Raw genomic sequence first — 26812 nt, 5'->3', positions numbered from 1 at the left:
CGCTAGTGCTGATACAAGCCAGGATGCCATTGGCCTTCTTGGCCACGTGGGCACACTGCTGGCTCCTGTTCAGCCGGCTGTCAATCAACACCCCCAGGTCCCTCTCTGACTGGCAGCTCTCCAGCCACTGCTCCCCAAGCCTGTAGCGCTGCTGGGGGTTGTTGTGGCCCAAGTGCAGCACCCGGCATTTGGCCTTAGTGAAACTCCTACAGCCCATCGCTCCAGCCTGTCCAAATCTCTCTGCAGAGATTCAGGAGCACCCATCCTGCAAGATCTCCAGGAGCCCCGGCAAAGGTTCCCAAGGATGATGCAGCGTTGGCTCTGCAACATCCCAGCCGCTGGCTTCTTCCAGCACCACGAGGCTGGCATCGCCCCAGGCTGCCCCATCCGCGGGACAGCTCTAGCTCAGGAGATGGGCTTGACCTGCTGCAGCTACAGCTCGGCCACCTCAAACTTCCACGAACCAAAACCCACTGCCCCCCATCCCAAGGAAGCAAAGGGGACAGGGACCAGTGACCTGAAGTCCCCACAGACGTCAGGAAGATGAAGTGAGCTGCCTCCACCCAGTCCTCTGCAGAACAAGTGACAACTCCTTCCGCTGCAGGACTGTTTTATTATAAAAAGATTTGTTAACAACAAGCTTTGTCAATTATAAAACGTATAGAGGAGTGGTACACGCTGCGCAGCCTGGAGCATCAGGAAACTTCAGGGAACAGAATAAACCTCACGTTAACCTCAGCTGGACGCAGAGCAGCCAACAGGTCCCAAGCCGCAGGGCCCCTTCCAGCAGAATTATTCTGCACGGGCTGGGTCTGACCACGGATGTTCCCAAATACTCACAGCCAGCTCGCCAGAGCGAGAGCCCTCGCTGTTCCCCACACGGCACTTACAGCAGCTCTTCTGCAGAAAGGAGCACTTTGAAAAAGGTATCTCTGTGCAGGAACGGGAGCATCAGTCCCCTGGGAAATGAGCGTGCCTCTCTAAGGGCTGCTGTTGGCTGTGTGGGCCTCTTCTTGCTTACAAGCCAGAGGATGGTTCGCCTGAATTTACCTTCCGTGGGCCCTTTTGCCCAAATCTTCCTTGCTCTGAGTCCTGGCAGCCTAGGTTCAAGCTAACGTGGGTGTCTGTCCTGCTCCCGTCAGCCCCCTGTGGTCCCAAAAAGCTATGTATGAAGTGTTCCTCAACAGCCAGCCACAGTCCGAGAGAGGACGGCTCGGATCTGCCCCTCTCTTTCAGGCACGGTAGGATTTGTGGGCTTCTGGCAAAGCGTTGGTGGGCAGCGAACCCCAACGAGGTGCCTTCACCCGAGAGCGCTGGGCTCGGTGTCGCTGGCAGAGGCAGATCCGCAGAGCCCAGGCCCGCAGCTGCTGACAGACCTGCTCAGTCGGAGTCGCTTCCCTCCTGCTTCGCTGACCCGACAGCGGACGCCAGCTCCTCCTCCTGCCCTTTCAACCGCTCTCCTGCAACGAGAACCAGCAGGGACTTAGGGATAAACCGGCTGTATCGGGGAACCTCCACAGCGGAGGACCTGAACTGCAGCCCCCGAGCCCACAAACCACCCTTCCCTGCCACATGTGGCCTCGGGGAAGCCGCTTGGGACCTACAGCTTTGCAGATCCTTTTGGGAAGGGGATCAAGGTCTGCCAGTCCCTCCCCGGCCCAACAGCAAGGCACCAAAAGCGTCCCCCTCCCAGTGGGGATTGTGTAACCCCTCTGGAACAACTGGTGAGCCCATACGCCATCCCCGTGGCACCACAACACACGTATCAGTTCAGCGATGGCTCTCTGCGTCCTCTTCTCCAGCTTCTCCAGCTTCTTGGCGACATCTCGTTTCAAATCCCTGGGGAGGAGAACGACAACGTCAGAACAAATCCTCGCCCCAGGCAGCTGTGAACACAGGGACCACGTCACATCTTTCCCAGTGGAAGAGAAACTCCTCCTCTCCCCTGTGAGCACGAGGAGCACAGCGTGTGTCTGGCACCAGGGCAGCTCACGGGCAAACCAACCTAATGTCCAGAGCATCCCTTGTCACTGAGGCTACCATGACCCCAAAAGGATCAGTGGGGCCACTCGGTATAAGCAGGAAAAAGGAAGACAGCCCCGTGCCTTGCATCTTCCTCAAGAGCAGGGCTGGGTTTCCCATTTCTAGCACTTTTAACCCCACCTGGACAACCTCGAGGTGATAGTAACCTACTACTGATGCTAACCCAGGAGCAGGGCTTTGGCAGGCACTCACCAGTCTGGCTTCCTGGGAGCCAGGTTTGCCAGATCCTAGGGAGGAAGAGGAGACACCCAGTGAGAGCTGCAGGTGAGGTTCAACCTGGACGCAGACAGACGCACCCGGAACAGAGCGGCTCAGAACATCCATACGTACCACCTCGTCGATGATGGGCTCCGGCTTGGCAGCCTCCAGCTGGTCCTTCACCTTATCTTCCACTAGATGGGGGAACAGGACCAGCATCAGTGCAGGGACCACCAAGGGGACAAGGCACAGGGAAACCCCCTCCTCTGCGCTTGGTTCACAAAACCTTTCACACAAGCCCGCTTGAATGTCTTTGCCTTAAAAGCGCGGTACGTAGGAGCGAGTACACGTGGGTACACGCGTTCCTCCCCCACCCAAACCCTTCTGGAGGCTCCCAAAAATCCTCTGAAAATGATGCCAACCCAACAACCATTTAACACCACAAACATCAACGGCAGCAAGAAGTCTGCTGGGTTCAAGTCCTCTTTTCGCAAGACCTGCAGGGATCAGCTGCTCTGGAGGTGTTTGAACTGGAATTTGCCTCACTGTGACTCATTTACAAGGCCACCAGCTGAGACATCTCAGAGGAATCAAGCTCCAGCCCAGACCTTACGTCAAGCTCTGCAGATACTGGGGATAATGGCAAAGCACTCGTGGAAAACAGCCCTCCGTGGTTCAGTTCAACTCTGCGCAAGGACGGGGTGCAGGCACCCGGGAGCGCAGCCCTGAGGGGTGAATCCTGCTCCAGCAAACGGAGATTCCTGTGGCACATTTAGTACGAATCTACCACGAGTCCCAGCTCCTCTGTCCGCCTCCTTCCCCTGCCCTGGCACAAAGAGCCCAAGGACAGGCAGGCTGCTCACTCGACACGGGAATCGCAGCCGATGGGCACCGCAGCTCCAAAGAAGGGCTGGCAGAGAGCGTGAGTTTTACTGGAAACGGTCAAAATTGCTGTTCCCAATTCCAAACCACATGCCGGGGTAGTTTTAAACTTTTACAAAAGGATAAAGGAAGAGCAGTGTCAGCATTCTTACCTACCAGATCTCTGCCGTGCTCCCAAAGGCAGCCTTTTTATTTAAGGGCATTTTTAAAGGGATCTATTCCAGGAGGACTCAACGTTTCAAGATCAAGGGAACTTCTACCCCTCGCCTCCCTCTTAAGAGCTGCACGGAGGTTCGGTGCTAGGAAATAGCAGACTGAACGCCCTGGACTCATGACTAATATTTGTTTAAAGGTAATTCAAACAAAAAACAGCCTGAATCTCCTTGAGAATCCTCCAGCGAGAGCTCGGCTTCTCTGAGTATCAAGCCTTTGGTTTGGGGCTGGACTCGGTGTGCTCAGACACACACCCCACTTGTGCAACGCAGGGCGTGCAGTCCCCACGGGCGAGTGAGGATGATGAAGCAACAAGGGGCCACAAGCATCACACTTGCCCAGCGGCAGTGGGAGAGCCCCGGCGCTCCCACCACGGCTGCTCGGACACGCCAGCACCCTCCAGGGCTGCAGACACTCATCTCCTAAGACCCACCATCCTCACACCAGCGAGCTGCTAGCAGAAGACATCCCAGTGGCTTTTCCACCTTGGGCTGGAGCGAGCAGGAACACAGAGGTTTCCAAGCCACCTGATTTTTGGAAAGGAAAATAACCCATCCACTTTGCAGCACGCTGGCTGGATGCAGAGTCCCATGCTGGTTTGTTTGTCCTCACAGCCCCAAGCGCTGCCTCATTCTCTCTGGGAACATCGCTGGGGAGGGATGCTTGCCAGCAGGAGGGGGTAGGATGTGCTGTTAGAGAGGGGCTCATTTCAGCAGTCAGTGAATCCCTGCAAAGGGCTCTGCGTGATCTGCCTTGCCCACAAGCCTCTGGAACAGAGCAAAGCACCAGCACCACCACTGGCAACGTTTCTGCTTTCCTGCTCCCTCCTTTCACCTCCCACACTCCCACTTGCACGCACCTGAAGCTGGCTTGGCCTGGGGCACCTTCCTCTTCTTCAGCTCCTCATCTTCGGGCTCATAGTTTCGCAGTTTGAGCTCCCTGGGGAGGAAAGGGAAGAGCACAGAGTGGTGAGACACGTCCAAGCCATTCTGGGCGTGGGGCACATCTGCATCAGGGCCAGCAGCGACCCAACACAAGTCAGAGCCAACCAGGAGCTCGGCAGGATAAAGGTGACATCTTGGCAAGCCAAGCAGAGGCAGCCTGTAACGGACCCAAGCTGCTTTGCAAAGCTCTGAACTTCAGCCCAGCTCCCTTTTCGGTCTCAACCCAGTGATAAGACTCAGGAAACACCACAATCAGGAAAAAAGTGATCCCAGGAAGGATAGGGAAATAAGAGCATGTAGGCCTCGAGGTGGTTACCCAGTCACCAGAGGTGCTTCTGGAAGTGCTACAAACAGGGGTGCAGGTCAGCCATGTGGTGCAAATAAGGGGAGCAAATGGGTGGTGGAGCTGGAGGTGACAGGGATGACGATATCCAAAGGACACCCAGAAGTTCACCCATCATTTCACCTCCCTCCAGGAGAGCTCAAGAGTCAGCAGTCAGCATCTCCCCAATGCACACACCTCCCTGATATTTGGATGCTAATTCTCCCCCTTTCCAAGGCTGTTCTTTTTATACCTCTCCCAAAACATTTGGGCTTCAAATGGACAACCGTTAGACAACCTCAGTCACGTGCACCCCCAGGCTGATTCCTCACCGAGGTCAAGCCCTAAAAGCTTCAAGCAGAGGCATCTGCAAAACCAGAGCCCTGAAAATCAAGCTTGCAGGACCCCATCCCACCTCCAGCTGCTTACACATGCCTCTAACGTGCTCTGCAGGCTGCAGGATCTATACAATAGCACACTAGACCACAGGGCAAATTAAGTAGATTAAACTCATTTAACACTGTTGATGAGTTTAATCAGTTTAAATAGAAACTGAGGCACTTGCTGCCCAGAAATGCTCCTGCCCCAGCTCTGAGCAAAGCCTTCGGCAGCAACAAGGGTGGCTGTGCCACTGCAGAGGAGGACACAGAGAGCCCCGATGCAAACACAGGAGAGGGCATTTTAATCAGGCAGGAAAATCAGTGGTTGAACACAACCATTTTCCCTCCCAGCAGATAGCTGATACCCAGGGCCACTTCCCTGCTAGACTTTACTGATGGAGAAGCAAGTGAGATACAACCCAACCCAAAGGCTTACAAAGCAAAGAGAAGCAAAATAAAGGGTGAAGAAGCTACAGTCCAAGAGAGGTAAGAAGGTGGTCAGCGGTCAGCTGGCCACACTCATCTGGGAAGCACAAAAAACCCCAACCCTGGAGGTCCCTGGGGCACAGCCAGAGGTCCTACCCTGCCCATGCCATCCCGTACCCTCTCCAGCAGCTGAATTTTACTTGCAAAGAGTCCGCCCCACGCTGTGGCTGGTGCCACGGAGGTGGTGGGAACACGTGGTTGAAGCTCAGCAAAACCTGAGATAAATGCGACCAGCAGACTGGAAACTAGAGCTCAGGCAGATTAGGAGACCTGCCGATGTTTCTCGTGTAATCAAGCCCGGGTCCCCCAAGGCCTTACATCAGTGCAACACTGTGGAACAGAAACAGCTTCCCCAGCACTGGGAGAAAGGATGCTTGAGAGAAACACAGGAGAGATTAGCACGTAGCTGCAAGACCTCCCCCAGGCCAAGAGCACCTTCACCCCATGAAGACAAGTCGCTGTGCACAGTTTTATGTGTATTTTTATGCACACATGCCCTGGGAGAAGGGATTTATTCAATTAACCTGTACTGATCACCATCAATCCCCAGCCAGAAAGGCAGTTCTTTTCAGGAAGGCTGATCTCAGAGGATCAAGTGACAATTTTTTTGCAGAAGGAAATGCCACCTGCAGGCACACAGAAATCACCGCTATTCTCTGATTTTATGGACAATCTCCACTTGGCAGGATTTTGTTGCTAACCTGAGAGGCTGGAGGAGGAAGAGGAGCAGCTAATTCATCCAGGAGGTAATAGGACGTCGGGCTGCGATGTCTAACATCTGGCCACAGGCTGGCTCATACTCGCTGGAGAGGATTTATCTGACAAAGCAGCAGACCCTGCAGAACACAAACTTTCAATATCTCCCAGACTTTCCGGTCTCCTCAGCTCACATTTAGCAGGATTTACTTGCAGCTGAAAGGGAACCAAACACACACTCCCTAGGGTCAGATCACCTAAAACAAGAGAGCTACGAGCTAAGCAAGCTGTTTCTTTGGGTCCAGCAAGATATTACCATTACACCTTGACGAGCAGTAATTTAAAATCATCGTTTTGCACATACAATGGGAGCTGCAGCTGCTCAGCCACAGACAAACCAGCAGAGAGCTAAGAGGTCTTCTGTTTGCAGCAAAAGCTCCCAGATCCCACATTTCAATGGGCACACACTCTGGAGGTCTGATTCCTGCTACAGGAAGGGTGTCCAGCCCTTCATTACGTTGCTACAGGGCTCCAGCACCACTTGGGGAACACACAAGGAAGAGGAATTGGGAGTTTAAATCTGCTCCCCTACACTCTTCCCACCCAGAAAGCCCCCTCTCAGCTTGCAAACAAAAGCCTTGCAGTCCAGCACAGGAGGTTTATCCACAAGATTAAAAAAATAAAACCACAAGGCACAACTTGGCAGGTTCTGCCTCAGATGGGACGAGCAGCGGCGCAGGTCCAGCAGAAGAGGAAGCAGCTGATACACAGGGGCAAAGAGAAGATCCCCCCACACCGGCTGCCAGTGCTTTCAGATCCTTATTAAACCTGTGCACAACTGCAAGGGCCAGAAGAAAACAAACAAAAATTGATCCCTTTAATTAACTGTGCAAGGAGAGAGCAGCTCTTGCACCTGCCTCCGGTAATTCTTGGTGCTTGGTGCTCCCCATGGGGCTAGGGGATTTCATCATGCACCAGCCCCAGCAGTGCCACGCTCACCAGGAGCAGAAGACTTGTCTCCCCTTTCTTCTGTGCTTGAAAACGTCTGTAAAAATAGAGAGATGAGGAGCAGGGCAGTGCCACCCCAAGTAACTCGAAGGCAGACAAGGGTTAAGGATATATATATATATATTTAGAAGTTGCTGGTCTTCCACAGAAGTGGGTTAAATGAAGTTCAGGTGCCAGCAGTTCCTCTAGTGCTGTGTTCCAGAAAGACAGCCGGGCGTGCTTTACAAGTGATGAATTATCTGAGTTTGCCCAAAAACAAAAAAAGAAACAACCCAGAGCTAACAACAGGCTCACACGGCAGAACGGGGCACGTAGGAGCCAGGTTTGGAAGTGCAGTGCCAGGGCACTTCGCAGCAATGCACCAGCACAAACTGGGTGCTTAATGCTTCTCAGGAAGGACTGAGCGCCTGGACAAGAGCTGGGTTTGAACCGTTTGGCTTTAGAGTAGGATTAAACTCATGCACAGTCACTAGCAGATTTTATCAGCGTCTCTTTGTAAGGGATAGATGTGCCCAGCCCAGATCTCCTGCTCCTTGAGCACCTTGCGCAGCACTTCTCAGCCCGTTTCAGCCCAAAGGAGCCAGGATCAGTAGGGCAGGAGGTGGTTACACCCTTACAGCCGGCAGTGGGTGCAGGTCTGTGCTGGGAGCTCCCAGGACCGCACGAGGATTTGGGTAGCTGCAGCGATGACAGAGGGAAGCGATGGACACAGCCTCCCAGTGGTTCCTAAAAGCCCGTCAGGGGTGGCACGTTCCCTGTTTTGGGACAGGAATGCCTCAAACCCACTTTCCACTCAGGCCCGGAGCTCCTAGCTGGGGAATAAGAAGAGATGTCAGCTTTACTTTGAAGCAGGCGGGTTGGAAACGGTACAGCATGCGGGGTATGCGCAGAACACAAAGAGCTATCTCGTTGCAAAAAAACACAGCACACTCAAAGCTGTCTGCGAGGTTGGTTTTTTGCTTTACTCCTCCAGCCTCAAGGGCTTTATGGAGAAAACACCAGTTTTTAATTGATGAATGGATCTTTCTAAGCCTTGTGGTGAAGCACCCGCTTGCTGATGTCCTTGCATCAGGAGCACATGGAACGGGTTTGCCAAGAAACCCTGTAACAGCGATTTCTTCAGACGTACAGCATCCTCGCTCCCGTAGTTACTATCACAAAACAGTCACTCGGAGCAGATTGCTTCAAGAGCACCTTCCTATTTTTACTTCCTTGAGGACAAGGCTAGTGGCCGAGGAAAGCTGGCTAGGACATCTCAATAGGTTTTTTTTTTTAGTGCTTCTGGAGGTGCAAGACAAGCAGACCTCAGCAGGACAGATACTAGGAGGAGAAGGCAGGAGTCCAGCGGTGTTTGCAGACGCTGCTTATTCTGCCCAGGATCAGAGGTGGGTGTCCTTCACAGCTCTTCACCTCTCGGTCTCCCTCAAGCCCTTCATGTCTCTCTGCTTAAATGTCTCTGGTGTTCCTCAGCATCAGCTCTAGGCACCTGATGAAGCTAGGGGAAAAAAAAAAAAAAAAAAAAAAGATGCTTCCTCTGCTGCACCATCAAAACAACGTGGTTTCAAACACCCAGATCCCAGACGACTGGTTTTGAAATGCCGTGGTAGAGACTTTCTGTTCATTGGAAGCAGTTTAGGGAAGTCCTGGGTGTTTTCAATCCTTTCTCAGGTGTTTTGGGCAATTCCTTTCCCAAAGCCCTGGAGAAATACCATCCGGTTTGAGAATTTGCAGCCCTTTGACCTTCCCAAGCTGCTCCAGAGCCCCCATTTTCAGAGCGTTCCATTTTTGTGACAGCCACTCCAACTTGCTTGAAACCAGATGCCCTGGGCAACCATTTCCATATCGTCCTTTAAAGAGAAACCAGTGCAAGGAATTTCCTTTTATTTCTCTGCATCTCCAAAATTCACTTACTCCTGGATGGTTCTGGGAAGCCACACTCAAACATGTAAAGAAATTACTGCTACAGAAGAGACAAGGGAGATCTCAAATCCTTGAAGGAGTGCTGGTTTGGTGGACGCTCCTCTGCTCCATCATGTGCTCCATGAGGGCAAGAAGGTTTGAAGGAGCAGGGACAAGGCAGCCAGACAACCAAGAAAAGCAAAGCAGGAGACTTCTGCAGCAATCCAGGAGGTCTGGGACCCAAGCTGGGCTCTGGCCAAACTACTGAAGGACCAAAAAGGAGCGGGGATGCTGGGATACCTGTGGGGCCGTGTGGTGAAGGTGTCCCCTGGGGTAGCACTCAGACTCTCCTCAGTGGCAGCAAAGACTTCTCCTCAAAGTGCCTCTTCCCTTTTCTGTTTCCAATTGCAAACCACATAACAGAAGTCATTTTCAAGCTTTTTCTACAGGTCCCCTGATTTTTTTTGCCAGGGAAAATTCACTGTATAGTAAGTCTGACTGACAAGCTTACTTTCCTTCCTACCATCTGCAGACCCCATGGAAAGAACCAGATTAAGAGCATTTGGGCAGAAATTTCAGGCTTGGACTCATACTCTCTTTGCTCCACTTGGTCACCGATCCCCAACCTGCTGCACCTCTCTGCAAAGTCACCTAGCACGTACAGGGTGCTGCGTGATCACCCATGGGTGCTGAGGGAACTCTACAGCACCATCACCCTCCGGGGGCACTGCAAGGCTTGCTATACAATAGTCATCAACCCTGGCACTGACTGAATTTCACAACCCCTTTGGGGTTTTTTTTGCACTTCGCTCTCCTATCCAGCTTGTCCCCTTGCAGACAGCTTTGACATCCTGGTGCACCACCTCTTGCTACGGCCGTCCTGGAGGCTTCCCTACAGTTGGGCTGGCTCGAAAGCATGGTCCATGCATCTCCAGGCTGCCTCGTTGCATGCAGTGACCTTTCCAGCAACCAAGACACGCACCGAGATGATCTGCATCTGCTTCAACTTAAAAACCAAGAAATGACTTTCATCTCCTGTTAGTCAAGGCTCTCTTCACACCCTCTTGCAGGACGAGATGTCTCTAACACAGAGGTCCAGCGCTGTTGTTCGACCAAGAGGACAAAGTTGTTGCTGTCGTTTGTGGATTCCTCACCCCAGGCAGAAAAGGAGCAAGCAACAAGCAGAGGCAGAGACTCATCAGCACCCACCCTCTAAGAGCAATCCCTTTTCACTGCGAGAGGGCTGCTCCTGCTCAAATAGCTGAGCCTGTCGGAGCACATCCTCCTCCCCGAGCGGCTGCCGAAAGGCACTCGAGGAATGCCGAAACAACAAACGCCTCTATTCACACCACGAGCCCCCAAAACTTGCCGAGGCAGCTGGTTTCTCAGGACATGCTTCTTGGGGGAGCACAGACGGGGAGAGACGTATCCCCAGGTGTTGCAGGGGAGCTGCAAGAGCAGCTCTCCAAATGCAGGCAGGTGCCACGAGGCTGTCTGGCCTCCCACGCTGCTTTACCAGGCAGTTGAGTGCTTTCCAGGCAGACACAAGCAGCTTCAACAACAGTAAATACAACCAGAACAAAACCCACATTCAATCTGCAGTGTGGGATCCAAGCTGGTGACACAGCACCAGGCTGATGTGCAAACCCGGCCCTGCCTGCAGCACCCAGCTGTGCTCATGCTTTGCCCATGCTCTTCTGGGATTTCTCCAGCTTCTTCATCTGGTGGTGGGTCAGAAATGATCTGCCACCCTTGAGGCTCAAGCCAAAAAGAGGCCCTGAACGTACTTCACTAGCACTTGGATGGCCACAGGACCTCAACATCTTCCTAGCCGGGCTCAAAATAGTGCCAAGCACGACTTTGTTGCAGCTCTGCTCTTCAATAACCACGTTCAGATCCGCTGTCTCAGCACAGAGCCAGCGCAAGGTCTGTGACCAAAAAGGTGCTCCAGGTAAACTCAGGGTTATGTACAGCCTTGCCCCCGCACTACAGCAAGGGCTGTCCCACTGGCAGGTCGGATGGAGGTCTAAGCACTCAAAATTCAACGCCAAAATGCTGTGGTTTGGCTACAGCAGGGCTGCGTTCCCAGCAGTGACTACTGAAGAAGAGTGGAGTGCGAGGAAGATGCTGGGAACTCACAGCCAAGGATTGGGGGCCTTTGGCTGCCCACCCTTGCTCCCTGCTGCTGGGGGACAGGCAGAGGGACACCCAGCCTGTCCAAGGCAAACCTGGGATCACCAGGCACCCGTTGAATGTATCAACAGCCTCTGTTAGGAGGCTGCAGCCAGGCCTCGGACCAGCTGAAGCTCCACGGGGCCTTCCCTGCAAAGGCAGATCACCACCCAGGTATCTCCTCCAGAGCGAGATGGGCACAGCTCTAACTGGAGGGAAGGTCCACAGCATCCTCACAGCTCTGGAGGGGAAAAGGGCTCTGCACTGCATCAAAACGGGGACAAGCATCTTCAGGAGAGATCAGAGATCCTGCCAGCTCCTGAATCTACTTACCCAGCACCCCACTGGTTATTCCCCGGGTGCATTCAGCCATCTGAACTCCCATTCTCCCTTCTTCAGCACTGAGCAGAAGGTGTGATGCTACAGCCTGGCCCCCTGCCCACCTCCTCCTGCCACGGGCCGAGCGCCTTCCCAAGGGAGGGGACACACGCTCGGTCCCTGGAGAGGCGGGGTGGTGACAGAGCTGGACTCCCTGCACCACGTCCAGCAGGACAAGCCACCAGTGGTAACCAGTTCAGCTGTTCACACACATGGCGATCAAACACACCACGTGTACTCAGCTCACCCTATGCACAAATACTGCTCTCTTCCATAGTTGATTATAATTTTTAGGGGTTTTTTTTAACTCTCCATTGAGGTCTGCATGCTCCAAGATGTCAGGAAGCCCGTTGGCACAGCAGTTATCCTTGCTACTACGTGGTTGTCCTGCCAAACTAAGGCCAACACTGAGCAGACTCGCTGCTGCATTTTTTTGTGCAGAGATTTTTTTAAAAAAAAAAAAAAAAAAAAAGTGGTTTTGACCTGCCCCGTGACATTCTTCCCACTGCAAGGGGAGAGATCGCATTTCCCAACCCCTGCCTCCCCCAGCTCCTCCCAGAAATTCATCTCTGCAAGAGGCACAGCACAGAGCTGTAATTTTAAAGTGTCGAAACACCAGCAGCTGATTAACAGCAGCTCACTGAAGCTTAATTTTTAGTTAAGTTGAAGAGTTGAAGATTATTTTTTGTTCCCCTCTGTCTCCAAGCCCTACCTTGGATTTTTATTTACACTTTTAACATCCCTAACGAGCTCTGCTTACAGAACTGCAGCCCAACTTCAAAGCTCAACGCCTCTCTGCTCCCTGCGGGGCAGCAGTGTCGGTCTCGGCTTTACGCAGCGCTCACCTTGCAGATCTCCCAGCCCCAAACCGACTGTTTTTCCCCACGGGAACAGGGCGGAAGAGCCAAAGTCCACCCAAAGTCCACCCACACCCTGTTCCTTGCAAAGGCAGATTGCAGGCTGCGCTGTGGCGGACAGTGTTTCCTACTCAGTGGGCTAAGCATAACTGGTTTAAAAAAAAAAATAATAATAATAACCCAAGTTCTTTGCAATTACAGATATAAACTCCCCTGAGAGCTCAGATCAGAGATAGCCTGAGCTGAAATTGCTGCGAGTGTATCAGGGTTTTCACAGAGGGCTTCGTCAGCACTTGTTCCTGTGGTGGTAGCTTGCAGTGTGAAAGATAAAAACAAGGAACAAAAAAAAAAAAAAAAAAAAAGGCGGGGGGTGGGGAGATGTGAGTATATCAGAAAAAAAAAAAAAAAAAAAACAGGAAGCTGCCAAAAAGTGTGTCGTCACATAGGCAGCAAGAAAATATTAGTAAAGCCAGCGCCCAGCAGTTCTGCCCTTCCTACAGGGTGTATAAAGGGGTGGCACAGAAGGTGCAGCTGCAGAGACGGAGGAACCAGCCTGCAGCAAAAACCCAGGGTGCTGCCTGGTTTTCAGGACAGTCACCACACCTAAACCCCACAGGATTATTTATTGAACCACTAGACTTCCCCTCCCCATGTCGTGCTCTTGGTGGTTTTCAGCTTGAGAAAGCAGCACAGTTATGAGGTGCTTGTTTGGGGCAAGGGAGCGGTTCGCAGGGAAGGCAGATTTCAGTTACCAGAACACCCCACGTTTCTCAAATTCAAGATAAACGCCAGCAGATTATCTCAGCTTACCTTTTGCCACCAGCTAACTGGGCATTAGTGCACAGCAGTTCCTTTTTTCAAAGGGCTGAGAAAGTTCCGCTACGCTACTGAGAAATTAAAATCTAAGATGAAATCAAGTTACCCGCTCACTGGCCATCTAGATCTTGTTAAAAACACATGTCCAATTCCGGCAGCAGAAAAAGGACATTCAACAAGTAAAGCAAAAGCTAAGAATCATCTCAGCCAAATTTGTGATTCAAACATTTCCTGCAGAGCAGATCTTGCTCTAATTTGCCTTGCAAAGTTACGTTGGGATCCTGACAAAACACGCCGTGGTTAGACAGACGGACAAAGGGCTACAAAATCCTGCAGGAAAACTGATCTGGAAAGAGAATTTTTCGCCCCAAAAGCTGCCTCCCCAAAGGCATCACTCCCGTGTATTTCAGAAGAAGCCCTGTGCCCACATGTGCAGGGAGTTTCACGCATCAGTACAAAGCTGGCTGGAGATGGGAGCTCCTACTCAACACCTTTGCTCTCTACATACAACCGCGGTGAAGTTTCAAGGGCATCACCCACAGGCAGGGGAAGGCTTTTTGCTGACCCTGCCCTAAGACGAGAACTCACAAACAAGCACTCGTGGAAAAAAGGGATTTACCAAGTTGACAGCAGTGACGCCAAAAACGTGGTATGAAACCACGTCACCTCTGATACGTTCCAGGCTGCTCAGCAGCGGTTAAAGAGCCGCAATCCTCAGCCTGAAAGCCAGTCAGAGTGGGGAAAAAAAAATATTTTTGTCAGAGATTTAGCAGACCAATTCATAATTCCAGTTTGGGAGCAGGAGTGCATCGCTGCCAGCCCAACGATGCCAGCTCATCGCTTGGTAAAGACCACCCAGGGCTGATGCTCCTCGTCAAGGGGCCACCGCACGCTGCATCACCTCGCCATACACCGTATCGAGTGGCAGGGCTGAAAAGCAAGAGCTGTTTATTCATTATTCATCACCACTTCCAAGATCTCTAGCTCTTGTTTCAGCTTCAACCCAGACCTCGTGCCTTTTCCAGTACAAAACCCAACCACAGCACCTACAGAGAAGTTTCAGCCTCCGTGATGGCTCTCAAGAACCATTCCCAGTCCCAAATCCAGGCAGGCTGTTCTCAAGAAGGGATGCTTTTTCTGCCAGGAATTATACCCAAGAACCAGCAAGGATTTTGCTCTACTTTCTCAGCAAAGCACGTGTGCTCATCTGCAGCAGCATCTCTGATGCACACCTCCCACAGAGGAGGTTTCTAGCCGGTAAAGCGATGAGAAAAGGTCACGTCCTGCATCTTCAAACCAAACTTTACCTCCCGTCGACTCCAAAGGAGACCTGACGGCGTTTTCACTAGCAGGAAACCAACTGCAGTCAGCTGGTCCTGCCTGGAGTGACACCCTGCCTCGGTTAGTTTTGTGCTCACATTTTCCAGTGACAAGAGAGAACAGCGGTGGGCTGCAGTTAAACAGCCACGTGTACCCTGTGGGCCTCCGTTCATGGGAAAAAAAACCACCACACTTAATGACACACATGCAGGGGACAGAGAGGCAGCAACGGCTGTTGAATTCAAGGGAGCCTAAAGCAAGGCAACTGACCCCTCTGATGGCACCACCTTCCTCCTGCTACCCTCGGAAATGCTGCCAGTCAGCCCCAGGCTTTTCCTCTTTATTCCCCCAACTCAGATCATTTACACCATGAGATCAAATTCACGCTAAAAAAAAAAAAAAAAAATAATAAAATTGCATGTTAGAAGCCAAGGAAAGAGCCTAATCAGCAAACACAAGAGCAGCACCTGAACAATACATACAAGAGAGACAAGTGGGAATAAATAAATAATTACTTGTGCTTGACGGCCTCCTCTTCATCATCTTCTCTGAGCTGCTTGTTCTCACGTTCGCCGCTGCCCTTATTCTGAAAGAAGAAGTTGATCTGTCAGGCCTTGGCCTCTCTGGAAATGACAGAGAACAAACAGCAGTCCAGAAACCCTCCCAGAGGGCACAGGGCAAACAGCAAGGCGCCGTTTGAAATTACTTTTAAATGATGACACATTTAAATTAAGCCTGTTTTCCTTTTTTTCCTCCCTTTAGTATTCTGCTTGTACAGCTAGCACAATAAACAAATGTAAGAACGGGCAAGGAAAATTTAATTTTCCGCTTAGAGGCAATCACACCGCTCAGTGCTGATATCCCCCTTACTACTGGTAACTGCATCAATTCCGAGAGCAAACAGCGAGTTGCAATCAATAACAGAGCTCAGAAACCTCGTCCTGTGTGTGAATTACCACCTCGCGTTAAACGGCAGAGCAAAAGGAGATCAGGGCACGGAGCAAAAGAGAGGACAGCCAGCAGCCACGTACGCCTTCACCGTGTCACTGTGGCAGGGACCCAAAGTTAAATACCACACTCCCCGATCCAGAAGAAAGGATGGATATTATTGTGTTGGTTGAAAGGAACTATAGGCAGACAGGAGAGAGAATAAAAGCTGAGGAAGTGAGCAAGCCCCTGCTCGGCTGGCTCGTGACGCAGCAGATCACCTGCAAAAGGAGCACGCACCAGCAGGCTTCACACGGGTCCCTTTTCCTTCTCCTAAGTAATCATTTCGGACGTTTTAAGAGGTTGTGAAACAAGGTGGCAGGAATCAAACAGCGCTCAGCACAACAAAGAGTCTAATTTCAGCTCCAGAAACACCATGCAGTGACATAAATCAAATTTCTCTTTAACAGGGTGTTACAGTATTGTAAAGAGGCTCATTTTGCATCATCCAGACACTGGCACTAACAGCTTATTACTCGAGTTACCAACTATATGTATTATCCAGACAGGCACAGATATTGAACGTTAATAATGAGCTGGAAAGGGTTTTGTTTGGTTCTTACACTGATTAACTAATTTCATTCAACCGCTGAACAAAGTATGCTCCATGACAAACACATCTGCCCCTATTTTGCAGAGTATATTGTTACAGCAAACGCAATGAATGCACGACTTCCAAGGAAGCTGTTGCTTTTCTGACTGAACTCCTCCATCCTCCTCCAAAGGAAAAGCAAAATGTGGCAGTTCTAGACAGATTAAGTCTTTATTTGCTTGAGCGTGGCTGGTTTCAGGAGTATTACCCAAGCTACCTGGTAATAAATACACAGCGTTTCTAATATCTGGCTACGATTCACGTCGCCACAAACACACGGGGGCTGTTGTGCCAACATTCATCTACCTTTCAACAGGAATAGCTCACAGACCAGAGGAACTATTTCCAAGAAATGTCCTTTCATCGCATTGCAAAGGTTACCGGTCCTTTTCACCCAGTTCAAAGAGATGAAGCACTCTAGGTCAGTCTGTTCAAAGTCTTTTTTCAACCCTGAAATAGGTTCTCCTCTCTCTTTGGAGAACTGCAAGCAAAAAATGGTTATAACCAGAACACGACCAATATTATTTTCAGATCAGAAGTTACTTTGATTAGTTACTTGGGTTGTTAAAAGCTTCGCTGGAGAGTTCAGACATCTAACAGCCAACTTCAGGATACCAAAACTATTTACCAGCTAAACTTACTTCTAAGCTCTGAAAGGGCCAGAAGGGTTTCCCTAGCGAACAGCATGCTTACCACATGCATCTTGACTCCACAAACTTTAAAACTCCATTCTGTGACCTAGGTTAAACGTTAGATTACACACAAACAGGGAGGCAAGCCAGGAAATAGCTCAGGCCCATCAGTGACTGGAGTTGTTGAGGTTCAGCTCCCGATCAAAGGGCAAGAAACGGTCCTGTCTTTTCAGAAAGAAAAAAAATCGTTCCTAAAACCAGTGTTTAGTTCAGCTTTAACTCCCTGTTTGCCATTTTAAGTCCCCAGTAACCTTGTGATACGTTCACAGAAATTTCTTGTTCAATAAAGACCATGAGCTTGGCTGGGTAAGAGCAAGTACAGCCTGCTGCAACTTTCTGCTGTGAGCGTAGTCCTCGGTAATATTTAGAAACCCTCCAGTCCAAGTTATTTAAAGCTGTGGGAAGTACCTTCTTGCACTCTAAGTCCTTTCTCATTCCTTTCATCTCTTCATACTTATAGGGCATGCGTGTAGAGCTTGCATTCCCCTCATTCTTGCTACAGTTTTATCCAGGAGGGTTATAGGCAGGTTTTGAAATCCTAAAGAGATATTTGACAAAAATATTCACATCAAACCGTGGCTGTTCTTCCCACCACAAGCCCGCACTCTTTGCAGTGCTGCAAATCTTTCTTTCTGCCGTATGCTGAAATAGTGTGATACTGAAATCCTACCACTCTTCTAGAGCTTGACCAAAATCCTCAATTCCAATTTATTCCCCATTACCACCCAAATATTTTCATGTGGGGAGGTAGCACGTGCAGGGGGAATACAGCACGGAGTGGCTCCCTACCCACATGGTGATATTCCTAGAAAAATCAAGCACACCACCAACAAATGCAACTTTGTGCCACAAGTGCTGCAGTGCCTTCAACCAGGGACTTTTTCTCTGTTATGCCTCTCCTTGTAGCACTTCTCGGACAGCAGGGAGCAGGCACACTGCCCCTCAGTAGCGTCTGAACGGGAGCAGGAGTCTCCCTGGGGATATCCTGAGCTGGAAAAAACAAAACATGGTCCCCTCCTGTACTTCAGCAGAAGCGAACGCAGGATAATGAGGATTGCAGCACAGTTCAAGGATACGGTGTAACGGCACGTGAGCATTTCCAGCCTGTTCATCGTGGTCGTACTCCCTGCGTCATCCACCACTAATCAGGATCCAAGTGGAACACTAATGAGGTCTGAAATGGATGTCTAAAGTCAGGCTTCTGCTCTCCCCCCCGCCAAAAGAGAAATAAATGCTGGTTCCCTGTTTGCAAAAGATCTGTAAACAAGATTTTGGTTTCCTGAGCAGAGTGACAAAAACCCCCAGCCACGGGGCAGAGGTGACATGTGGCAAAGAGGCCATAAACCTCCAGCGGCATCAGGAACCCTCGCAGCTCTGCAAAGAGACAGCTCAGCACCGACTCTACAAAAACAACCAAAACAGGAGGTTCTAAAGCAAGATTTGATGGAACAGCAGAGGAGGATCGCTGCTGCTCTTCCAACGGCCGAGCTTTTTGCTTGTATTTCCAGCCAGGCTGCGCTGCCTTCCCCCTGCACACTCTCCTTACCCACAGCTTACCACGAAGGCTTCCTGTGCTGCCTTCAAGCACGTGAATTCACGTGAGCTGAAAAAAGGCAAAGCTGTAAGACAACAGTGGCTTACTGTAGATGCTGCGTAGAAGGAGCCGTCACAGGTTTTTAAATATCCATATAAACTACAGCTGATTCAAAGCACTTCTCGATGGTTTTAGGCTGTAGCAGGCAGCAAGCGGGGTATACGGCTAGCATCCCTCCTCTGCTTTCCACACTTCCTCATCCAAAATGCTGGGGTTTCCTGCTGTATAAGCAAGCTGAACTTTCAATTACTTCAGCAAAAAGAGGCAATTAAAGTGCCTGCAGCCTTAAGAGACTGACTGTGCACCACAGCAGCAGGACGGGGAAAGGACTGATTCAGTGCTCGCCGCAGCTTGATGTGTTCAATCTACTAACAGATTTAATTTATTCCCCATTACCACTGTAATATTTTCTAAAGTCATGGTGATATTCCTAGAAAAAATTATGTTAGATCCCCTTAGAGATCATTCCTCCTCCAGGAAAACCAGAGATGCACCCACTGCTCGGCAGTGCCCGTAGCTTTGGCTGGTGATACAAAAGCTTTACCACAGCAAGCCTCTCCTGCGTCCCCTCTCCAGGTAGTTAGATGGAGCGTGCCCTGAAATTATATTCAAAACAAACACGCCCCACTTCAGTCTGAAATAAGTCAACCAGATTCTTCAGGGAATACCCATCGGAAATCCCCGGGGTATGACACTCCTGTCCTCACAGGCGGGCCCAGCATCCTCTGCAGAAGGACCATGCACGTGCTCATCCACTGCTGTGCAGGGGCAGCCAGAGCAGCTCCCGCCGAGTCCATCAGCACTATAAATTAACCTGGCTAAGATACGAAGCCTCCCTGTTCACGTCACCTTGCCTGAGCATAGCTGAGAGATGCCATTGAGACCGCCATTAATAAGTAGACAGAAAGAGGGGAAATAACGTTCCCTTGATATTCTGCTTAGTGCAGAAGCGGATGACAAACTGCCCTTGCAAAGAGAAGCAATGGGGGTTTGCAACCACCATCTCCTTCCTCCTCTGCACAACCAGCTGTGCAGGCAATGGCTGCACCAACGTGGAGGAGCTTCCCCCTCCAGCCACTCCTGCAGGGGCAGAACCTGAAACCACACACAAGATACTGAGCCTGCGGCAAGGATGCCGTGTCTCCGCAGGAGCAAAGGGTTGTAGAAAGGCAGCTCCCGTTACCGTGATCATTTATTGATACCGAGGCAGCCTCTCAAACATTCACCTTACAGCTCCATCTTTTACTGCTGCCCCATCCCTCTCCTCTTCCTTCTCTGCCCACACTGGGTTTATCAGATCCCTCAGGACTTGGACACAGCAGCGACGTCTTGGGGTTCTCCACTTTGCTCTGAATTTTTAAGATCTGCCCCTTCATCATCCTCTTCAGGTATTTCTGTTCAACAGTTGTGTCACAACTTTCATTTCTTAACTCACAAAAGGAAGTATTCCTCCCCAAAACAGCGTTTGCCCTAGTTACTGGTTCATCCTTCAAGCGTTTTAACGTGTTTCCCTTTGCTTGCTGGTGGCCACTTCCCACAGGTGTGCAGCAGCAACTCAACTCTTGCTACTTTTCCGTTCAACTTCATTTTCTCACATTTCAAACCTTAACGCCACAAAGGGAGCTGAAAATAACCCCTCTGCCGTTCCACTCTCGCTCTAGAGACTCCTCTTTTCAAGGCACCCCATGGTGAGGTTTTTATTATTAGCTGTAAGTCATAAGATTGGAGACACACACACAAGTCTACAAGACTGTTCACCAACTGCCTGCGGACAAAGTCATTCCCATCCTTTAGTCTTTGGAAGGAGACACTCCAAAGATAAACTCCCAACATTAAAAAGCTTGCTTGCCTGTAGTCTCCTACCTATTTTAATTCACAGACGTCGCAACCGGCAACCCTTGGCTTGTAGCTACCAACACAAAGACTTCTGTTCCACGGACTCCCACTCTTCACAGAGATCTGAGATGAAAAGAGTCTAATCCACTACCTGTTCAAGGCATAAATCCAAGAAGATTTGCATCAGGTTGTTCAAAGAAGGGTGTCGGCTGCCTCCCTGCAACACCCACAAGGCCCAGAGCAAGACTTACATGGGATCAGTTAATAGCTTCTGCTCCTAGATGAACATCTGTGGGGAACTGGATGATGCCTGCAAGGCTCAGAACCTGGGTCCTGCAAACCTGGGATGTAAACCACATTCGGTCAGCATTAGCTGCATTAGTTTGTCTTCCTCCTAGCCAGCACCAGACAGAGAAAAGAATCTGACAGTTCAGTATTCAGAGATGGACAGTGACAACTTGGTAAAAACACTTTGTAAGCACAGCCGAGCATTTACACGTAGCAGAGGGACAGAGGAAGACTCCTGGGTCATTACTAGGGGGATGAGTCCATCTGTCGCCACCCACAGCCCGCAGTCCTGCAAGGCAGAAATTTTATTTGCCTGCTGAAGAACAACTGGATTTTATTGAGCTCCCACTGCAAAATATCAAGCTTCTCCAGCATTTTGGAGGAAGCACCAGATTTCATGTTCTACCACTTCCTGGACTTCAGGCAGGTTGTATCACAAAGCAGGAGGTAAGCCCTGAAAATCAGCAGAGAGGAATGCAGTCGAGGAAGGCATTTCTATCATCTCCTCTCCTGGCGTACAACCAAACCTTACATCTGAAATTACAAAACATGAGACTTATTTTGCCTGCAGTAAAGCGAACGAACTCTCCTACCCATCATGTGCTTCCCTGCGTGTGGAGCAGGTCTTGGCTACCAGCAAGAGGATCTGCTCTGGGGAATACAACATTTTGAGGAATATGAAACTTTCCCCTGGGCTTCAGCACATTATCATGCTTTTTTCTTGCTGGTAGAAGCCTGCCCAGCTATTTGGTTCCTTCCACTGTAATAACAAGGGAAGGAGCTCACTTTGCATCACATTCAAAGATTGAAGGCCAAAAGGGATGTTTAAACCACCTCACCTGACTTTTAAAATGCCTCTGATCAGGGAGGTCTCAGCCAGTTATCCCTATACTGTGGCAATCCGCATCCAAATAAAGCATTTTTTCCAAGAAAAGGGAAAGGACACCACCTTATCCTGAAGACAGCAGGTGGAGGAGCCACCCCTTTCTTTGGCAGCTTCTTCTCTTAAAGCCCATACAATGCTATACCTTATTCCCAGTTGTTGGTTCCTGCCATCACTCACTTCCAAGGAGCATTTTGTACCTGAGCTGTTTAAAGGGTATAAACGCTTGTGCACTAGGATTGAGGACACTTCTCAAATCTTTTTGACCGACCAGATTAACGTGGGGCTCTCTCCGTACCCCCACCCCACCACTGACTTTTTCAGATGTCTCCAAACGCCCACACTGGACCACATGAACCAGGGCAACCCAGAGGGGACATCATCCCTCCCCCAATACATGCATCCTTCTGAACGTGGGTGGTTTCCCGGAGATCAACCCATTTTATGGCTGAACCCTGTATTTTTCCCACGCAGGTGTGCAGAGCACAGATCCACGCACCCTGCAGCCCCTTTTTGCTCCAAAGGGCTCACAGTTCAAAAAAAAAAAAAAAAAAAACAGGTAACAATAGCTACTGGGACCTCACCAGCCTTCAGACGTTGAGTCAGCTCTCAAGTCAGCATATTTCCAAATGACTAATGGAAATACTGGGTGCACAGGCCCCAAAAAGCAACACTTCTGCCAGATGATGATTCCTTGTTGACAGCTATTAAGCTATCGGTTATCCATTTCAGAGCTGCAATTTTTAACCTGCATGTTGTGCAACACTAACCCTTCACTAACTCAGATTTAAACGACAAAAATGACACTCCCATTTTCTCACTCTCGGTTAAAAGAATCGCAAATCAGGCTTTTCATCATTCGGCTCAACACCAGCAGCAGTCAAACTGGCTTCACCCAAGTTACTCTTCTGGCCTTTATTTTTAAATAGTGACGTTTTATTAGCACTTTTCCAGTCCTTTGGAATTTATCCAGTATTCAGAAAAGATTTCAATCAAAACGCAGCAAGCTAACAATCTCTTCGGCTGATTATTTTAGGATTCCTAGGTGCAAATTACCTACAATTGCTGATTTTAAGTGGCTTTGCTCGATGTCTTACCCTCTCATCACCTGGTCTGGAAAGCAGCTCATCAATGCCATACAACACGAGTGTGTCACTTAACTCCTTCCCAAATACACTCTATAAACTGAAGCTTGTATTTGTTTCCTTCTCTTCTCCATCATGTTTTAAAACTCTCTCTGAAGAACTGCTTGCCCCTCTAATCAGGGTTGGCCTTTACTCAAACTTGCAATAACCAAATTGCCACGTTTTGATATCTGCCTAAATCTTCCAACTTGCACTTCCATTGCTCCCCAGCTTTAGCAGAGCTGCTCTTTCAAATCCCCCAGGCTACTTAGCTGGCCCTGTGTGCCCATATTAAATGCAACCCAGCCCACAGCTAGCCATCCCCTGGCAACCCCTAAAAGTCAACAAAATGACCCGAGAGCTTCTCCTCTTCCCGGGAAACTAATATCAACTTATTTTCCTTAGGGATTGACCAGAATACTAAAGATCTCCTTATCTTTCATTTAAGGCTTAGAGGATGGTCACGTTACCAGTCAAGTGCTTCTTTGGCACAAATAACTGTCTCTTTTTGAGGAGTTAAAAAGAGGTCAGTGTTGGAACAAAGCAGGTTTGATCTCTCAAGCTATTCTCTGCCAGCTGAGCTGTAGCTGCTCCTATTCCCACTTGCTGAAAGCCAGCCCCGGGGAGCCCATGCAAGGCAAAGTGCTAGCACTTGAATCAGCAAGAAAAGCAACCCCTCCAACAGCCTGTCCGTATCTCTGACGGTTGGGAAGCTCCCAGGTCATACAGTCTGATTTTCTGCACCACACAAGTGGACAACTTCATCCAAGTAAGGAGCATTCATCTTGCCTGGTGGTCACATTCACCATTTTCCTTGGCATTTCTTTGTACTGAAGCACACGTGCCAGTGAGGTCAGCTACGAGGTGAGGACAGAGTTACGGTGCCTTGCTCCGAGCGTGGCACCTACTAGTTCTTTTTGCTTCCTGCTTGGCCAGGATTTAAGCTTAGATGTCCTTGAAGTCTGGCAAGGCGCTGCTGTGCAGTCCTGCTCTCATCTCGCTGCTCTTTCAAGACGTTTAATGCCAGAACGCAAAAAGCTAATTCACGAAATGTCATTGACTAGCTAAAGGTTTCAATTAGCAATAAAGCATGTTTTAAAACCAATAGAGTTACAATTCTCTAAGATCTCATAATAACATTTTACAGCAGAAAGTTCTGAACATAAAAACGTCATTAAAGTATATTCAGTAGCCGATATTTTTCAAAAGCTGTTTGGAATCCATTTGCTCATAGCAACCCTTGCAGTAATTGTATAAAAACATGATTTTTAAGAGCCGGAGCTTCTGTGTCCCTGCTGCTTATTCCTTATTGAACTCCTAATCCTGGTTCAGTCATAGCTGGTTACTATGGAAATGGTTAAATCAGAGCCCAAACAGCATGACTTCCCATAAGAAACAAACACAAGGAACAAAACTGCCTCAGAAAAATTAAACACCTTGGTTTACGTCCACGCCTCCAAAAAATAACTTCACATTTCCAAAAGGAAAGGTACTTTTAATACTTTTTTAAATAATTGTGTTGTTTCTATAGTAAACAAGCACAAACATTTCTTCCCTTCAAATAAGCCAGAATAACTCCTAAGTGGCTGTGGTTTGCTGGGGTAACTAGATCTATTATCACCATTTCAGAACGCGCGTGTTTGCGTTGCAAACGCCGCATCGCAAACAGCAAAGACTGGAGAATATTTTTGGCAGCAAGTTGCTGTCCTGCCGTGAAATTAGTGACACAGGTACTCCCCTGAGATCAGAACTACAAACTTTTTGTTGAAGAAAATGCATATATGAAAACAAACGAGTTTCAATTAGACGCAGAAAGCTTGAGGGGGAAGAAACGGGCACTTTTGAGCAGGAAGAACAAGACATTTTGAAGCCAAAACACTTTTTCCAGGCAACGAAGAGCTGGAAAAGCCATGAATAAGCTTCTCCATCCCAATACGGTAGAAATGTCACTAACTCCTTTCCACGTAGGACACTGTCAAAGCAAAATCTAAGCTGCACAGAACAAGAGCACTGGGGGTTGCTGGCTGAACCCCTGCCTGCACATAGTCTACTGGTTCCCTCTAATAGCTTTGCCCAACAGACTACTGAAGTACACTGTTTCACGGCAAATTTCCTTGGCATCACCCATTTTGGATAAATTCTTACCATTCTTCTCCAGGCCCTGAATAAGTTTAAGATTACATTTCGTTCTCCATCCTCACCCAGGATTTTTCACAACACTGGTCCAATCGGGTCACTGCAGTTCACACCGGCACGAGATGCTGCTCCAACGTCATTACCAACTTTGTTAACGATGGGCACGTGCATGCATCAGTGTCGCCCGCGTTAGGCAATCATTGGAGGCGCCCTTGGCGGTCACTGGAGGCGCTCAGCCTCTGCCTTCAGATCCGGTGTGAATGAGTCTTCTCCCAATCCCTGTGCCAAGAATCTCCCCTAATCCTCCCTATTAATGCAAAATGTTAATGCGAGGATTCCCTTCACGTGAACGTGCCCTCCGCAGAGAAGCCACAGCCCTGGTGTGAAATCACGGCACGCTGCTAAGAAATATCTTAGGGAGGCAGCGGGGAGCCCCACCGCGCTAGCAGGGAAAGGCTCACTCCTTGAGGGAGAACAGATGGAGCTGCCAATTTGCAAAAGCATCAAATAATTAACATTTGAGAGGTAGAGTGGTGCTTTTCTGAGGTCTGACTCTAAAATCGTTTTCCCCCCAGGAAATCTGCAGAACCAGAGCCACCGCCTTAAATGCGGCAAATGCTCATTAGGGACCACTTAATTCCTAGTCTGCAAAGATGCAGGAGGACCATCCATCCTTGGAACAGCAGGGCAAATGCATCTGAAGATGGGCAGTAAGGCATCGCTGCCTAACACCCACTAATGCGAGTGCCGGTATCAGCAGTGGAAAGTTTTGTGGGTTTTGTAGGCTGTGTTCAGAGCTCTGACACGTTTGAAAAGATACAGCCAGCCTTTCTGAAAAAGCGATGCTGGCAGCAGGCAGGGCAGACCAGACCATTACAGCTTGTTCTACCAACGACAGAACTTCTTTATTTGAATTTGACAGGTTAACATGCCTGCAAGAGTCGTCCTGTCCTCCAATAAAAGCCGTTGATTTACAGGACACAACACTCAGGAATCAGCTGAATCTCTACCAAAAAAAGGGGTTTTAACTCAAGAATTAATTACGTTTGTGCCAGAGAAACAATGTGCCTGTTTTAACCCCTTGTCGCATGTTCACTAAGTCACATAATTACTTTCTACTATCCAGGGAAAAAAAATAAAAAATAATAAAAAACCCCACCATATTCCAGTGGAGAAGCCACCACTGCAGACGGGACAATGTTCCAGTTATCTTCGTGTTTTCCTCTGGGATGGGAGGGAAGAGAGGGCCAAGCTGGCTTTGTTGGATTTTAGAGGCATTTCAGTGAGTTAATTTGTCACTTCTGTTGCTCTCGGATAAAAGCAGAAACAAAACCAAACGCTACACATGGCCAGTTTCATTTCTCCAAGGAAGGAAAAAAAAAAAAAAAAAAGGGAGAGGGGGCAGGGGGGAATGAGAGAGACTACAACCAGCTCTGTGTTTACACACCAAGACCTCCTTGACAGGTTAAAGGTTTGCTGCAGCCAAGAAGCTCCATGCATGAATCTTCCCAATCCCTTATTTATATTTTTTTAAAAAAGTTAGATAAACTTACCGAGAGTTTCACCAACGTAAATCACAACTTCGCACGCGCTAATTAAGCGGTGCCGCCTGGGCGCAAGACAAATCTAACTCCGCATTTTTGGAGCTGATGATTAACCTATTTTCTGGAGGTCTCTTTTTCCTCTTCATAAATTAAACAAAAAAGCCTGTTGAAAAGCAATGCCAGCCGGCCACGCAGCTACACAGCCACCACTCCCCAGTTATCCTGCCACGGATTTTCCTTCGCTTTTTTGCGTTCACTTTCTTCTCCAATGCAGAAAGATGCTGGGGAAACTTGACAGAGATCACCAGGATCATCCCATCTTCATTAATATTATAAATTATTTGCTTGAATGCTATGAGAGAACTAAACTTTAAAAGAAAATTCCTCAACCGACAGCAACCTTACGTTTGCACGGCGGAAGGAAGGCCTGGCAACACACAGCCACTCACTCAGGCTTTTTACAACACACATTATTTCAGCAACGAGATTTTAATTTCCTCATCCGTGAAATTGGGACGGTTC

General features: G+C 49.3%; 1 protein-coding gene across 3 annotated transcripts in view; it reads right to left on the bottom strand.

Annotated features, from left to right (window-relative positions):
• Window positions 1-593: 593 nt before the first annotated feature.
• Window positions 594-26812, bottom strand: part of CCDC12 (coiled-coil domain containing 12) — a 41998-nt gene continuing 15779 nt past the window's right edge. Inside the window, exons 1-7 of one of the 3 annotated variants that reach the window (XM_074845044.1) lie at window positions 17294-17416; window positions 15130-15200; window positions 4196-4275; window positions 2374-2435; window positions 2236-2270; window positions 1763-1839; window positions 594-1460 (exon numbers count right to left, since the gene is read on the bottom strand). In XM_074845044.1, coding sequence (XP_074701145.1) covers window positions 1381-1460; window positions 1763-1839; window positions 2236-2270; window positions 2374-2435; window positions 4196-4275; window positions 15130-15200; window positions 17294-17350 — 462 coding nt within the window. In that variant the 5' untranslated portion in view covers window positions 17351-17416 and the 3' untranslated portion in view covers window positions 594-1380. Of the gene's footprint in view, window positions 1461-1762; window positions 1840-2235; window positions 2271-2373; window positions 2436-4195; window positions 4276-15129; window positions 15201-16886; window positions 16911-17293; window positions 17417-26812 lie in introns of those variants that run through there. The other 2 variants (XM_074845056.1, XM_074845037.1) reach the window with 2 other exon arrangements.

The sequence above is a fragment of the Strix aluco genome, chromosome 1, assembly GCF_031877795.1.
Source record: "Strix aluco isolate bStrAlu1 chromosome 1, bStrAlu1.hap1, whole genome shotgun sequence".
In the NCBI taxonomy this organism is placed as follows: Eukaryota; Metazoa; Chordata; class Aves; order Strigiformes; family Strigidae; genus Strix; species Strix aluco.
This window is presented reverse-complemented; position numbering and strand designations above follow the sequence as displayed.